The sequence below is a fragment of the Marmota monax genome, unplaced genomic scaffold (assembly GCF_021218885.2).
Source record: "Marmota monax isolate L192 unplaced genomic scaffold, Marmota_monax_Labrador192_F-V1.1 WCK01_AAM20220418_F8-fsc00081, whole genome shotgun sequence".
Lineage (NCBI taxonomy): Eukaryota > Metazoa > Chordata > Mammalia > Rodentia > Sciuridae > Marmota > Marmota monax.
Genome location: NW_026695234.1, coordinates 1185262 through 1198873, shown reverse-complemented (window position 1 = coordinate 1198873; position 13612 = coordinate 1185262). Strand labels below are relative to the sequence as shown.

General features: G+C 38.7%; 1 protein-coding gene across 6 annotated transcripts in view; it reads left to right on the top strand.

Moving 5' to 3' along the window:
- Nucleotides 1-13612, top strand: part of Jhy (junctional cadherin complex regulator) — an 85274-nt gene that overhangs the window by 36307 nt on the left and 35355 nt on the right. For all 6 annotated transcript variants that reach the window (XM_058577132.1, XM_058577131.1, XM_058577133.1 and 3 more), the window contains one exon: nt 6743-7407. In XM_058577132.1, coding sequence (XP_058433115.1) covers nt 6743-7407 — 665 coding nt within the window. The remainder of the gene's footprint in view (nt 1-6742; nt 7408-13612) is intronic.

Here is a 13612-nt window from a genome sequence, read left to right as displayed (position 1 = left end):
AGGACAAGGGAGGAGAGTTGTGTGAGGTGGGGCTGGATAGGTTAGCAGAAGCCAAATTGTAAATGGCTTTTATGTCCACCAAAACTGTTAGATTTTTTATTGGGTGGACAGGAGGTAGCCATTGGCAAATTTTGAGCAGGCTAATGACAAAATCAGGCTTGTGTGTTAGAAAAATCACTTTGTTGTCTGAGGAACAGATTGAAAGGGGATAAGACTAGAGAGAGAGCAAAGCCAGGAAGATGGCTTTTGCTGTGTTTTCTGCAAGATGTGGAATGGTGGTCACACTTGCTCTGTGTTTGTCATCCACTCCACGCGCAGTTAGTTAGCTTTCTGTGTGGTGGTGGGATCCTACTCTACCCACTCGACTGAACTTCTTTTAGGTCAGGGTGGCACCTAATCCCTCAGCCCCTGCACAGAAGTGGTGCGGAAGTAGAATCCATTGCTTAAACAGAAGGTAAGAGCGTCATCAGGGGGTGTCTATATGTGTGATCTGTGGTACCAGAACCACTGAGGAGGAGAGGAGGGATTTGGGCACTGGAGACAAAGGGAGGAGGGTGTGAGGACAGGATGGTGGCTGGTGTTGAATTTGGTGATGCCTAGAGGAAAAAGGACATGTGATCTGGTTGTAGAAGTCAGGAGGACATCTGAGTTAGCCATGTCCACTTGCATCAGGAGCTTTTTTTGATGGATTGAAGCTATAGGGATTGCTGAGATGACCCAGAAATTGTGTGGAGTCAGAGAAGAGTGTGGAGAACCAGAAGGGGCCCCATAGTAAAATGTTAAGGGCGGCCAGTGGCAGAGGAAGAAGATAGAAGGTCAGAGTCTCAGAAGGGTTTGCCATAGAAGAGGAAAGCTAAGTAGATGAAACAGAATCAGGGAACCTGAGACATGAAATTTCAAGAAAGAGGAATCAGTGAACAGAATTGAACACTGCAAAGACAAGTTTAAAAAGTGTCATGGGAAGGGCATCGTATGTGTAATTCATGCAAGGCTCAGATGATTCAGGAAAAAAAACAGCAGTTATGCAAACAACAATAATGTAAGTTGTATTGTTCTAAATCTGGAGTGACACATAGAATGATTAACTGCAGCAAAATATTAAAATTCATGAATCTGGGTAAGGATCTTTGAGTTTTCTGTGCTCTCCTTGCAATCTTTCTGTAGGTTTCAAATAACTTCATAGTAGAAAGGTAATGCCAAAGGGCTCAGCCACTAAGAGGGCAGTGGCAGCCTATGCAGAGCTGTTTCTGTGAGTGGTATGAACACAGAGATTGAATGCTCTGCTGTGGGGTGCAGAGGTCCCCAGTGACAGTTGGTCTGGAGACCAGCACAGCCTACACTGTCAAGATGCTTGGCTCTGAGTTCAAGAATAGTTTAATCAGAGAATGGGTCTCTGTGAGCTTCCTTTTACTTTTTCAGAGGAAACATTAAACATTTATATGCTGAAAAGAATAAGAAACTAGAGATAGGGTGAGGAAAGACAGAGACATGCCTGAGACTTAAGTCCATGTGTTTTCTCTTTTAAAATACTGCAAGTAGGGCTGGGGTTGCAGCTCAGTGGTAGAGTACTTAGCACACCCAATGTCCTGGGATCAATCAGCAGCTCTGCAAAAAAAAAAAAAAAAAAGGAAAAATATTTTTTCTAAATATCTCCTCCTCTCTAGGCATTCAGAACTTTAGTGGGCATATAGTCATGTAATCATTATAGTACAATAATATGCAAGTAAATACAAAAATGCAGTGAAACTAAAAGAGCACCTAATTTTGCCCTAAGAGGACTGAGGAGTCTCCCCAGAAATGACAGCATCTGGGCTGTCCCAGAAGGAGGCATCATAGGGCACCAAAATTTATCTGCAAATATTGCAAAAGAACAATCATCATTCTTTATGTGAGATTCTTGTACATGCCTGAAATCTTTATTTCAAGCCAAGTAATCCCTTATCATTTCACTCTTCCACATAGGTCTTATTGTCCAGAATCATTCCGTGCTTTCCTGGGAATCCTTTTTTTCTTTCTTTCTTTCTTTTTTTTTTTTTTCAGTACTCTAACCATGTGCTGTACATCCCCAGCCCAGTTTTATTTTTTTTGAGGAAGGGTCTCACTCAGTCACCAAAGCCGACCTAAAACTTGCAATCCTCCTGCCTCAGCCTCCCTGAGGCTGGGATTACAGGCATGTGCCACTGCACCCAGTTTCTCCTGTGAGTCGTCATGGGATTTGCAAGCCGCGTTTCAGTGGTGTGCCCAGACTGAACGTGGCACTTAGCTCATGACCCATGCCAGGTAATAAAAGGAAGCACTCTCCCACTGGCAGAAGATCCTTCCCAGCTGTCTTAGTTTGGTCTACTATTTAAAAAGCATAAACTGCATCTTATAAACAACAGAAATTTATTTCTTGCAGTTTGGGAGGCTGGAAAGTCCAAGGTCAAGAGCCATCAGGTTCATCTGGTAAGGGCTTCCTGGTTCATCTATGGGTCCCTTTTTGCAGTGTTCACATGTGGCAGAAAAGGTTGAAAGAACTCCCTTGGGCCTCTTTCACAGGGCTCTGATCCCATCAGGAAGGCACTGCCCTCAAAACACAGTCACCTTCCAAAAGGCCCCATTTTTAATGCCATCACTTTGGCAGTTAAGATTTAACATGAATTTTGGGGAAGACACAGACATCCAAACCATAATATCGGGTGATGAATATGTTGTCAGGAGAAAGAACAGAAAGTTTCCCAACTAGGTAAAGCATTCACAAGGCTGAAATAGGATATTTTATTTCTTGCCACTCTAAAATAACTCAGCTGCAAATAAGGGAAAGGTAAAAAAAAAAAGTATGAAAGGCTAGGCGCAGTGGCGCATGCCTGTAATCCCAGCAGCACAGGAGGCTGAGGCAGGAGCATCTCAAGTTCAAAGCCAGACTAAGCAATTTAGTGAGGCCCTAAGCAACTTAGCAAAGACCCTGTCTTAAAATAAAAAATAAAAAGATCTGGGTACGCGTGGCTCAGTGGTGAAGCACCCCTGAGTTAAATCCCCAGTACGGGGGGGGGGCGGGGGGGGGGGAGCCTGTAGGACCATTCAAAGAGCTGTGATTTCAGTTTTGCCTTCAGCACTTCCAACAGATCTTTGTCAGGGGACCTGGGTAGGGTGGCAAACACCTATAATTCCAGTAACTCATGAGGCTGAGGCAGAAGGATTGAAAGTTTGAGGCCAGCCCGGACAATTTCGAAAGTGTCTCAAAATAAAATTTAAAAGGTCTGTGGATACAGTTCAGTGGTAGAGCCCTTGCCTAGCATGCATGAGGTCCTAGTTTAATCGCATCCTAATCATAGGAGGGAAAAAAAGTAAAGAACAATCAAATTGGAATCTTTAGATGAGAAGAGAGTTGGAATAGAACAAACTAAAAGGGACATGTTAACAGAGCTGCACTGAAAAAATGGCAGATCATTCTTCAGACAGAAGAAAAACAATGTGAGATGGAAACACTAATATAGGAGGAATAAAGAGCAGGAAGCATAAGTATATTGATAAATAAAACAAAAGATTGTGTTGCAAACCAATAGAAGCAAAACCATGGAGATTTAAAATATATGAACTGTTAACATGCACTATAAAAATAAGACAAAAAGTGAGATAGAATAAGAGGAAATAACAGTATTCTTGGGGAATTGGTTAAAGTAACAATTTGTATTAAATTATAATGAGCAAATGGAAAAAATAGTTCTATGCTTCTTCCATGCATCTGAACAGAGTTCTTTCTTACTGACAATGAAAATTAGAGCCAATTAATATCTGTGCTCATAATTTTCTTAATATTATCAGAAGGAATTTTTAACTCAAGCTTCAGGGATTTGAGTCTTATTGTTAATGAACACAGCAGAAAAACAGAAGACTATGGGAGTTTCTGTACCCCTGAGCTGATCTAGGAGCTCAGGTACAACTCTCAGGACTCTAGGGCTGAGACAAGGTGACCCAGAGCTGGAGTGGCTTTTGTGTTAAAGCAGATAGACTTTCTGGTCAGGATAAGAGCATACATTCTCCTTTCTACTTTGGACGGACATGGCTTTCACAGGATTGGGGGCAAACTTCCCTCGGATGGTGTAGTATGAACAAACACTAATGACTAAGGATGGGTCTTACCAAGAAATTATCCTCCCAGCATTAGGCATCAAAATTTCCCAGTGCTAACCCTCTGTGTGTGCTGTGAAAACCCACTGCCATTAAGCAGTTATTCTGAGTGCATATAGGATGTACTGATTGCAAATGTTGGTAACAAAAGAACCCCAGTGAGAGTAGGATGAAATAGGGGATCTCAGTGCTGATGGAGATTAAATAGCCTGAGAATGGCTTTGTGTATTAACGTCAGGGAGCTCAGGTCCTGCCACCTAAAGAGTGACACCTGATGCCTCAATTGTAAGGTAATAAATCTTGAGTAAACTGCAGATCTCAAGTAGGCTGCTTGCAAGGTGAGAGAAATCATATCAAGCCCATAAATGTCTTCCTTTCTGGAGACTGAAATACCATCTCTGAGCACTTATATTTACTTGAACAGAGGATTTAACACTTGAGACAACTGAAGTTTCATAAAATGAGGAGTCCTTGGCCTTGTTGACAAAGCACCCTGTGAAGAGTGTGATTGTGATCCAAGTCATTAGCAGCAAAGGTAACGACATGATTAAAGTCAAAGTCGAGTGACAGCCCAGGATTCGGGACCTGGTAGCCCAGAAATGAAAATTTCTGATAGGTTTTTTTCCTTGGTGGGGATGGGGAGGGAAGACTGGGAGATTTACAGTCAGATGGTAACAGAAAAAGAGTTCCTAGTCACTTATTTCTCTAGTGAGCTAAAGGCTGAACAAACATTGAAAAGAATGACATTATCAACATCAATTAGTATTTAGAGATCATAGCAGAGCGAGGGCTGTCCTGACCTTCATAAACTGCAATGACAGCAATGAAAAGAGCAGTGTATTTCACAAATACCCCCATAAGATTGTAAAACAGCAGTTTTCTTCTGGAGCCAGGGCAAGGAAGGACGCTCTTGGGTTTTGTATTCAGAGCCTTTTGGCCCATATTTCCCCATGCAGCTCAATATGCTTCATGGAAGAAAGAACGCTTACTTACCCAAACATAGGAGTAAGTTTTTTTTCTCTTTATGGAACACCATGGGTAAAAAATTAAAAGCTTATAGTAACTAATCAGCATATAACCAATTCCCCCAGAAAGCTCAAATTCCAAAGAGAATATTCTAAATTTTCAATTAGAAGTCATTCTTACTTAAAAATCAATATAACCATAGTACATATTACTGTTTTAAATTTATCTTAAGCTTATCATTATACTGTGATTTCATTAGAAATGAAATACTACTTAATATTATAAAGGAACAGGATGAGTGTTAGGGGCTGTATCAGAAAGGTGAAATAAGAAAAGAACCCTTAGCACAATAATGTTATTATTCTTCTGTAGTAAACTGAAACGGTTTGAACAAAAAGCATGCTTTACTCACTTCAGTATGTTTTCTTCTCCAGTGATCTAATTAACTATTTAATTTTTCAATTAATATTGTGTAGATATAGGACACAGAGGTTTTTTTAAATATGTGTGTTCAGAAAGGGAGAAATAAGTTGCAATTGTATGACACATTGATGCATATGGTCATCTTATTGTTTTCAGTAAGCATTTAATCATTCCTTCCAAAGACCTCTTAACTCAGCCAATTTTTCACAAAGTAATGAGTGCTCTATTCCTTGGGAAATATTCCTAAATGGATGTAGCACAGTATAGTTGCATAGTGTATCTATTATACTGGGAGTACATTTTGTTGTTACCAGGCTTTGAAAAGCATAAAGACTATTCTGAAATTGAAATCTTTCCCCCCAGATGTTTGATTGCCTAAGTACAGGCTATATTAAGGAACAGAAGCAAAACAACCCTTGTGGTTTCACAGATGCCCTATCACAGCTCAGACTCTTTTATAATCTTCTGAATAAAATCTAATTTGTTTCATCTGGTGAAGAGGTCATTTCTAGCTTCTGACCTGTATGAGAAAGAAAAGCTGATAATCCAGTGTTTCGCATTAAACTTGAATTTGGTTAATAAAACATATCACTGATGTTTTTCCAGTTAGGATTTCTGAAATATTCATTTAGTTAAAATAAGCTTGCCTATTTTGATGTAGATTTCTACTCTTTTCCTGCACAACTCTTTAGCAATAAAGCTTCTTCCCACCCCACACCTGATTTTGGTAACACTTCCCTTTATGGCTTTTAAGTCAAAGATTTGTCATTAATACAAAGCCCATTCAAGTTCTTGATCTCTTTCTAGGCTCATAATCTAATTTTTTTTTCCTGAAAGAATCACTCCGGTTTACCTCTAGTTGCCTGAAGTTAGGAAAGGACCCTCTGTACTCTTTTATCTGTTTTCAATTTCATGGTCACCTTCTCAGAAGTCTCAATTCCTATTGGGCATGGTGGCGTACACCTGTAATTCCAGCAGCTCAGGAGGCTGAGGCAGGAGGATAACAGTTTCAAAGCCAGCTTCAGCAACTTAGCAAGACCCTAAGCAACTTAGCAAGACCCTGTCTCAAAATAAAAAAATAAAAAGGTCTGGGATTGTGGATCAGTGGTTAAGCAACCCTGAGTTCAATCCCTGGTACAAAAAAAATAAATCAAAGTCTCAATTCCCAGTTAAAAACACTAATTTAAAATGTGTAAAGAGTACCAATCTTATAATTTTACATTAATTGACAACATCTTTTTAGATTTACCAGGAGCACTGGTCTCAATATGAAGGTACAAAATCAAGCAATGTACCAAGAAGTCAATCCTCTGAAATCGCCAGCGGCCAGCAACCATCCAAAAGACCAGCCAAGCCCAAAGCTCGGAGACAGCATAAACGCCAGATTGGCCTCAAGTCTTTCATGACCAAAGAACTCATTGTCAGTCAAGGAAACCAGAATGACATTCCAAGACAGCAACAAAACCAAAATCAGCCTATAGATGCTTCAGTAAAGCATGGATCAACTGTGCTCACAAACGCCTCTAACAATGATTTACAAGACTCAAGAGCATTTAGGAGCCAGGATCCCAAAGTGACCTCCAACATATTTGCTCCACCAAAGCAGGCTTTTGAAAGGGTATTATATAAAAACTCTACTGGATATCACTCAATGCTGAATATCAATAAAGAAAGGGGACAATGCAGAGATGAAGAGGAGAGAAGATTTCCATATCAGCAGCTACCCATCTACGCTCTTTCTAATTCAGATTTGAACAACCTTAACGAACTTTCTAAGAGGCAAGTGTTCCTGAGCCAGAAAGAGTCTCAGTCTGTTTATGACATGAATGTTCAAAGATCGACTGAAAAGAGGAAGCAACCAAAACAGCCTTTTACAGAGACAAAATATAAGAACCTAGAAATGTTATGGTAAGAATTCTCTATTCTTGAGTGGTTTCCTAGAGGAGATATAAGAGGCTTCTGGAGAAAGACAGGAGAGGGAGAGGGAGATAGATGGGGGAGTCCCTGGGAATAGTCAGGTGAGAAGGGAAAATTCACATAACAGCTTCCCTGACACTGATTCCTGCCCAGTGCTGTCCACTTTTGATATATTTCTTTTCCTCTTCCTTATCTCCTCTACTTTTTTCACTCTACTTAAACTAGAATTTGGAAGGAGGGGAAAAGGACACAGGGACTCAGTCGAAACAAATCAGTATGTTTTAAAGGATATAAATAATATTTGGAGAAAACCAAATTATCTCCAGAACTCTAATGGCCTTTCCTAAGAAAGAAATCTAAAACAGAAAAGGGGGCTGGGGATGTGGCTCAAGCGGTAGTGCGCTCACCTGGCATGCGTGCAGCCCAGGTTCGATCCTCAGCACCACATACAAATAAAGATGTTGTGTCCGCCAAAAACTAAAAAATAAATAAAATAAAACAGAAAAGGTATGCACAAAAATACCACCATTTATAGAAAACAACCTAAAAGTACAATAGTGGGGAAATGTTTAGGTAAACTTGGTATTTAATATCATAATTTAAAATTTTGGTTAAGAGGCAATGTTCCTATAAAAAGAAATTAATAAGGTATAAAATTATGCCTAAGGAGGAGTATAAGCTCTATTGGGTTAAAATGTTCACAGAAGAAAAATGTTCCAAAATGTCAATAGTGGTCATCTCTGGCAAGAAAGATTGAGGTTGTTTTAATTTCTCCTTTATATTTTGTGAAATTGTACAAGTACCCTACAATGTAGATGAATTACTTCTATAGACAGGAAAAAGAAAGTTATTTTTTAAGTCACTCTAGGAGCCCTTTCTTGATATTCTTTAATCAAACATGTTTTCTGTATACCTGACATGGACTGAATATAAAGCTAAAATGCTGTAGAAAGTACAAAAGAAGTTTTATGCATGAGGCACCCTCAAGGAGCTTACTTTCAAAATAGGGGGACAATTTTATATATCTGAATTAATCAGAGGACATTTAAGTGCTACATTTGATAACATGAAATGTATGTTTAATAAGGTTCCAATCCAAGTTAGCTTTCTGGAAGAGACAGCTTCAGAAGGATTGCTTCTGACATTTTTGTGTGAAAAATAATATTTAGGTTTTGGTAAATAGGAAACTAGAAAACTCCTTTCTATTCCATTCTTGATTTTCTTTGCAAAGAATTTTTATCATAAGTAGTATGTATCAGTTGAAAAATATTCTCCATTAATCCTTTAATGTAATGAAATGTATTAACAGATTTTCTAATGTTACACTATCCTTTTGTTTCTGAGGTTAACTTGACATAATGTACTTTTAATAAGTTGCTTGATTAGATTTGCTAGCACTTTGTTTGGGATTTAACATTCACTGCATGAAGTAAGATTGGCTATAATTTTCCTATCTGCCATGAGCCTTGCTGTGTTATCAAGGTTATGCCAGCCTTATGAAATGAGTTAAGAACTATGCCCTCTTTATACGTCTGAGTTATACATACACTTATATGCAGTTGGGATGGTCTGTTACTTGAAGGTTTGATAGAACTTTCCTGTACAACTACTGGGAACATGGGTGTTTTTTTATTTGGTTTTGTTTTTGTGATTGTTGGCTGTGGGCAGATTTTAGACTCCTGATTCATTTACTAGAATGACTAAAAGTCTTTACAAGCTTTCCATTTCTTCTTTGATCATCTGATAAATATACTTTCTAAAAAAAAAAAAAATCTACTTTTACGAAGTTTAAAATGTCCTGTCATATCCTCAGTGTGTGGTGACTTGGGGCATGCTTGGGCTGTTTTGAGCTCTACTAGATCTCATGGTGCAATACTGCACTTGTGGGCTCAACTGTACTTCTCGTAGCTCCTGTGTAAGACCAAGTACCCCTGGAAATTCATCAGGCCTATCCTCTTCTGCCAACTATGAAAGGTGGTTTTCTCCCTATTTTTATTTTTAGCCCTTTTGAAATGTATGTCCACGTACAGTGAAGCACAGTGTGTGAGTTCAGCAACAGAGCTTGGGTGCCTTACTGAATTGTCCTGCAGTTGAGTACGGAAAGGAAGTGGAACATAGTCCTCAGGAGACAAAGGAGAATGTCAAAGGAGAATATTGGTGCATCTTCAACACACCCAAGGGCAGGAGAGGGGGGTATTGTTTTACTTCATTAACTTTTAAATTCAAACATTACGTCAGAATACATTTTAAGGCATTTAAAAATTAAAAACCAGTCAAATAAAAAATGTACTTTCATATTATTCAACCTCTTAAATCTTTAATCATGTCTTTTTATTTCTTGTTTTTTTTTTTTAGTATTTATTTTTTAGTTTTCGGTGGACCCAACATCTTTATTTTATTTTTATGTGGTGCTGAGGATCGAACTCAGTGCCCCACACATGCCAGGCGAGCGCGCTACTACTTGAGCCACATCCCCAGCCCTGTTTTTTACATTAATTTTTCAACCAAGATGGTGCATGCACATATACTAAAAAGTCAGGTGACACTTAGTCACTTGGCAATCCACTGCTTTTGCTCCCCAGTGATCCCCTCCACAGTGTTTGGCTATGAATAATATTTATATTGGTATAATAATGAAAATCCTCAATATTAGTAACCCCTTTTGACTTTTATTGTTTCCTCTAGTATTTGCCACTATTCTCAGTTATATTTATTTATCGTTATATTTTTCTACTTCAATTTCAGCTATTTTGAGTGATTTTATTGATTTCTATTCTGATAGGACTGAGCTTCCTGACATCACCTTCATTATGTGCTTCTCTTCAATCATTCTGCAGTAATGGGAGTTACATTGCAATTTTTGGTTAGATCAATATTCAGTGGTTTTGTTATTATGCCAATGCATCTATAATGCATGATCTGGTGTTGGTCTATGACTATGCCTCATTTTAAATTTTTTTTCCAAAAGTTCATAATTGCCTTGACTTGTTTGTTTGCTTTGGCTTACTTTGATTTGTACATGTGGCTCATTGTTCCCACACTTTCCTAGTCTCTCAATACAAATGTTCACAGATGCAAATACATTAGATTCTTTATTCTATCTTGGACATAGCCTTTTATAAGACACCTTTAAATTCTTCATCTTGCTAGACTTGCTACAAAACTGAAGAATTCCCTTTGAGTTTCCTTCTGGTCAGAATCCCTTTTTCAAGATTGCAGATTTTCCTTGTTTTGTTTGAGTACATCCTCTGATATTTTCTTCCTATTAGAAACATGGTGTGATGCAGACAATAGGGTGACAAGCAGTTCTCAGCATGCCAGTGTCCTGCGCGGCACTTCCTTTCCCCATGGCCATCCTCTGCCCGTGTTGTCCTTGCAGAACCTCCCTTCACTTCATCATGGGGATGCCCTTCATTTTTCTCCATTCTTGACCCTCCTATTTTCTCCATCTACTCTCTTTCCCTTTCTTAGCTTCCTTTCTCATTCTGGTAGAGAACATCCTCTACTTCTTAGGAGGTATGATTGATATTGACTATGTTCTGCCCTTGCTCCTAATAGCTGGCAAGGTGTTGTAGAATTCTAGATTGAAAATCATTTCCTCCTTACAGTCGTCTTCTTTCTTCCGGCGTTGTTATATATGACCTGTCTATTTTTTCTTTGGAAGCTGTAGGATCTTCTCTCTTTCTCCATAAAATGAGAATTCATAATAACATGCCTTGGTTTAGGTCTATTTTCATAGATTGTTCTGGGCCTTTTAGCCTGGATACATGTGTCTTTTCAGTCTGGGAAATGTCTTGAATCCTCTCGTGGGTCACTCCTTCCAGCTCTCTTCTTTCCTGTTATTCACAGGTGTTTTTCCAGGACTGTTCATACGATATTCTTTACTCTCTTGTTCATTTCTTATTTATTTTGCCCTACTTTCTGTGAAAGTTCCTCAATTATTGCTTCCAGCCTTCCTATGCTCTTGTTACTGGAGGAAGGATCTTTTGGCATAGAAACAGTAGAGAAGAGACCAAGCTGAATATTGCAAACACACACAAGCAGAGTTTTTTAATGTGGCTTCACCTGAAAGGAAACAGCACTGATAGACGGGGAACCAAGCTGCTCTATGAAGAAAGGGAGATGAAAGCTTCTTATTGATTTTCTGGGGTGGGCCAAAGACCAGTAATTTTCCACTAGCCAGGGACATAGTTTCTCTTTGCATGAGATTTGGACCACATGGTAACGGTCAACTTGTCCCAGGAACTTCTGAGTTATTCTTGCAGCTGGTGTCATCATCCTATGTGCAAACATCCTGGTACTGTGGTTCAGTCTTGGCCTTATGACAGGTTGAAGGACTTTAGGTCCTTTGGATGCTGCAGCTGGTGAAAGGGTGGGGCAGAAGAAAAGTCATACCAGCTCCAGTGAGCAATGTTTGCATGCAGAGGTGAGTAGAATCTGACCAAAGGGTTAAGATAGCAAAGGGGACAAACACAATACAAAGACAGAGATGCCAAGCCATTTCATCAGATTCCACTCATCCATGCAACATCTATAGGCCCAAGTGAAGAGTATTTTCAGCAAAAGTGTTTGAAAAGAAGATATTTCTGCAGTTCTATGGCACATCGTTCTGTATACATTCATTTACCACTTAACAGTGGGGATATGTTCTGAGAAATCTTTTTATTCTATCTTTTCACAGACATTGAAGTGTCCTGACACATAAAATGGCTATGCTGTTACTAGGTGAAATAATCTTCTGGGACTACCTCTTTACATGTAGTTTGTTGTTGATCAATACCTTGTTATGCTGCACATGACTGTAATTTAAATTAGGGAAAGCTTGTTACATATGTTATTAAAATCTTCTGAAGCCTGATTAGGTTTCCATGTTTGATATATTAGTTTCTGACCCTGGTAAATTGACATTTCCCTATATTTGGCTGTGGTGGCACATGCCTATGATCCCAACAACTTGGGAGGTTCCTTTCAGGAGGAACACAAGTCTGGGCAACTTAAAGAGCCCCTGTCCCTAACAACAACAAAAGGACTGGAGACACAGCTCAATAGTAGAGTGCTTACTTAGAATGTGTGAGAGCTTTGGGGTTCAATCCCCAGTGCTTAAAAAAAAAAGAATTGTTAATGTCACCTCATAATTCTATTAGTTTCATTTTATGTATTTTGAAGTTTTATGATCAGGTACATGCAGGTTAATAATTGTATATTTTCCTGGCAAATTCTTCTTTTGATCATGATGTAATGAATATTTTTATTTCCAATAATGCTATTTGATTAAAGTTTATGTTGGCTGATATTAATATAGCTTCATTCACTTTCTTATAATTAGTATTGAATCTAGTACATTTTTTCTATCATATTTAAAATTTTCAGTATGATTCTATCTTAAGCCTTTCTTTTAAAAAACAGTGTGTTGTTGTAATTTGTTTCTTTATTCAATCATAAACTCACTTGTATCTAGTGACTTTAAACTGCTTACATTTATCATGGTACTTATACAGGTGGATCTGTTTCTACCACCTTAATTTGACCACTCTAATTACCCTACACTCGCCATGCTTCTTTTTACTTTTTTTCTTCTATTAAACTTAGAGAATTATCTTTGTTACTTTTTTCTTCTACTTATTTGCAGATACTCTTGTGGCGGGTGAGGGTAAATATTGGGGGGTGGCTACTGGGGATGGAAACGCGGGGGGGTGGGGGGGGTTGCTCTACCACTGAGCTACATTCCCCCCCCCCCAGCCTTTTTCTTTTATTTCAAGACAGGATCTCACTAGGTTGCCCAGACTGGTCTCTAGCTCACTATCCTCTTGCCTAGGCCTCCAGAGTCACTGGGATTACAGGCATGTACCACCATACCCAGCACTCTATTCTATTAACACACACACACAACTTACATATTTAACTTGCCTCATGTTAAATTAATATTTCTGCTCTTTTCTAGACATGTTCAGGGTCATTACATTAAAAGTACAATCTCCTGCTTAGTCTAGCAACTTGTCTAGCACTTTATATCTCAAAAATTAGTCATTATTTTTATTATTGTAGAGAGTAAATGGTGTTTTAGAGTTAACCAAATTGTTTATTAATTTCTTTGCCTCACATTCTTTCTTTCATTTTATTCTGTTTTCTTTAGAAGTTGTTTCAGCAAGTGTATGTCACTGGGATTTACCTGAAATTCCTTTCTCTTACAATCTTG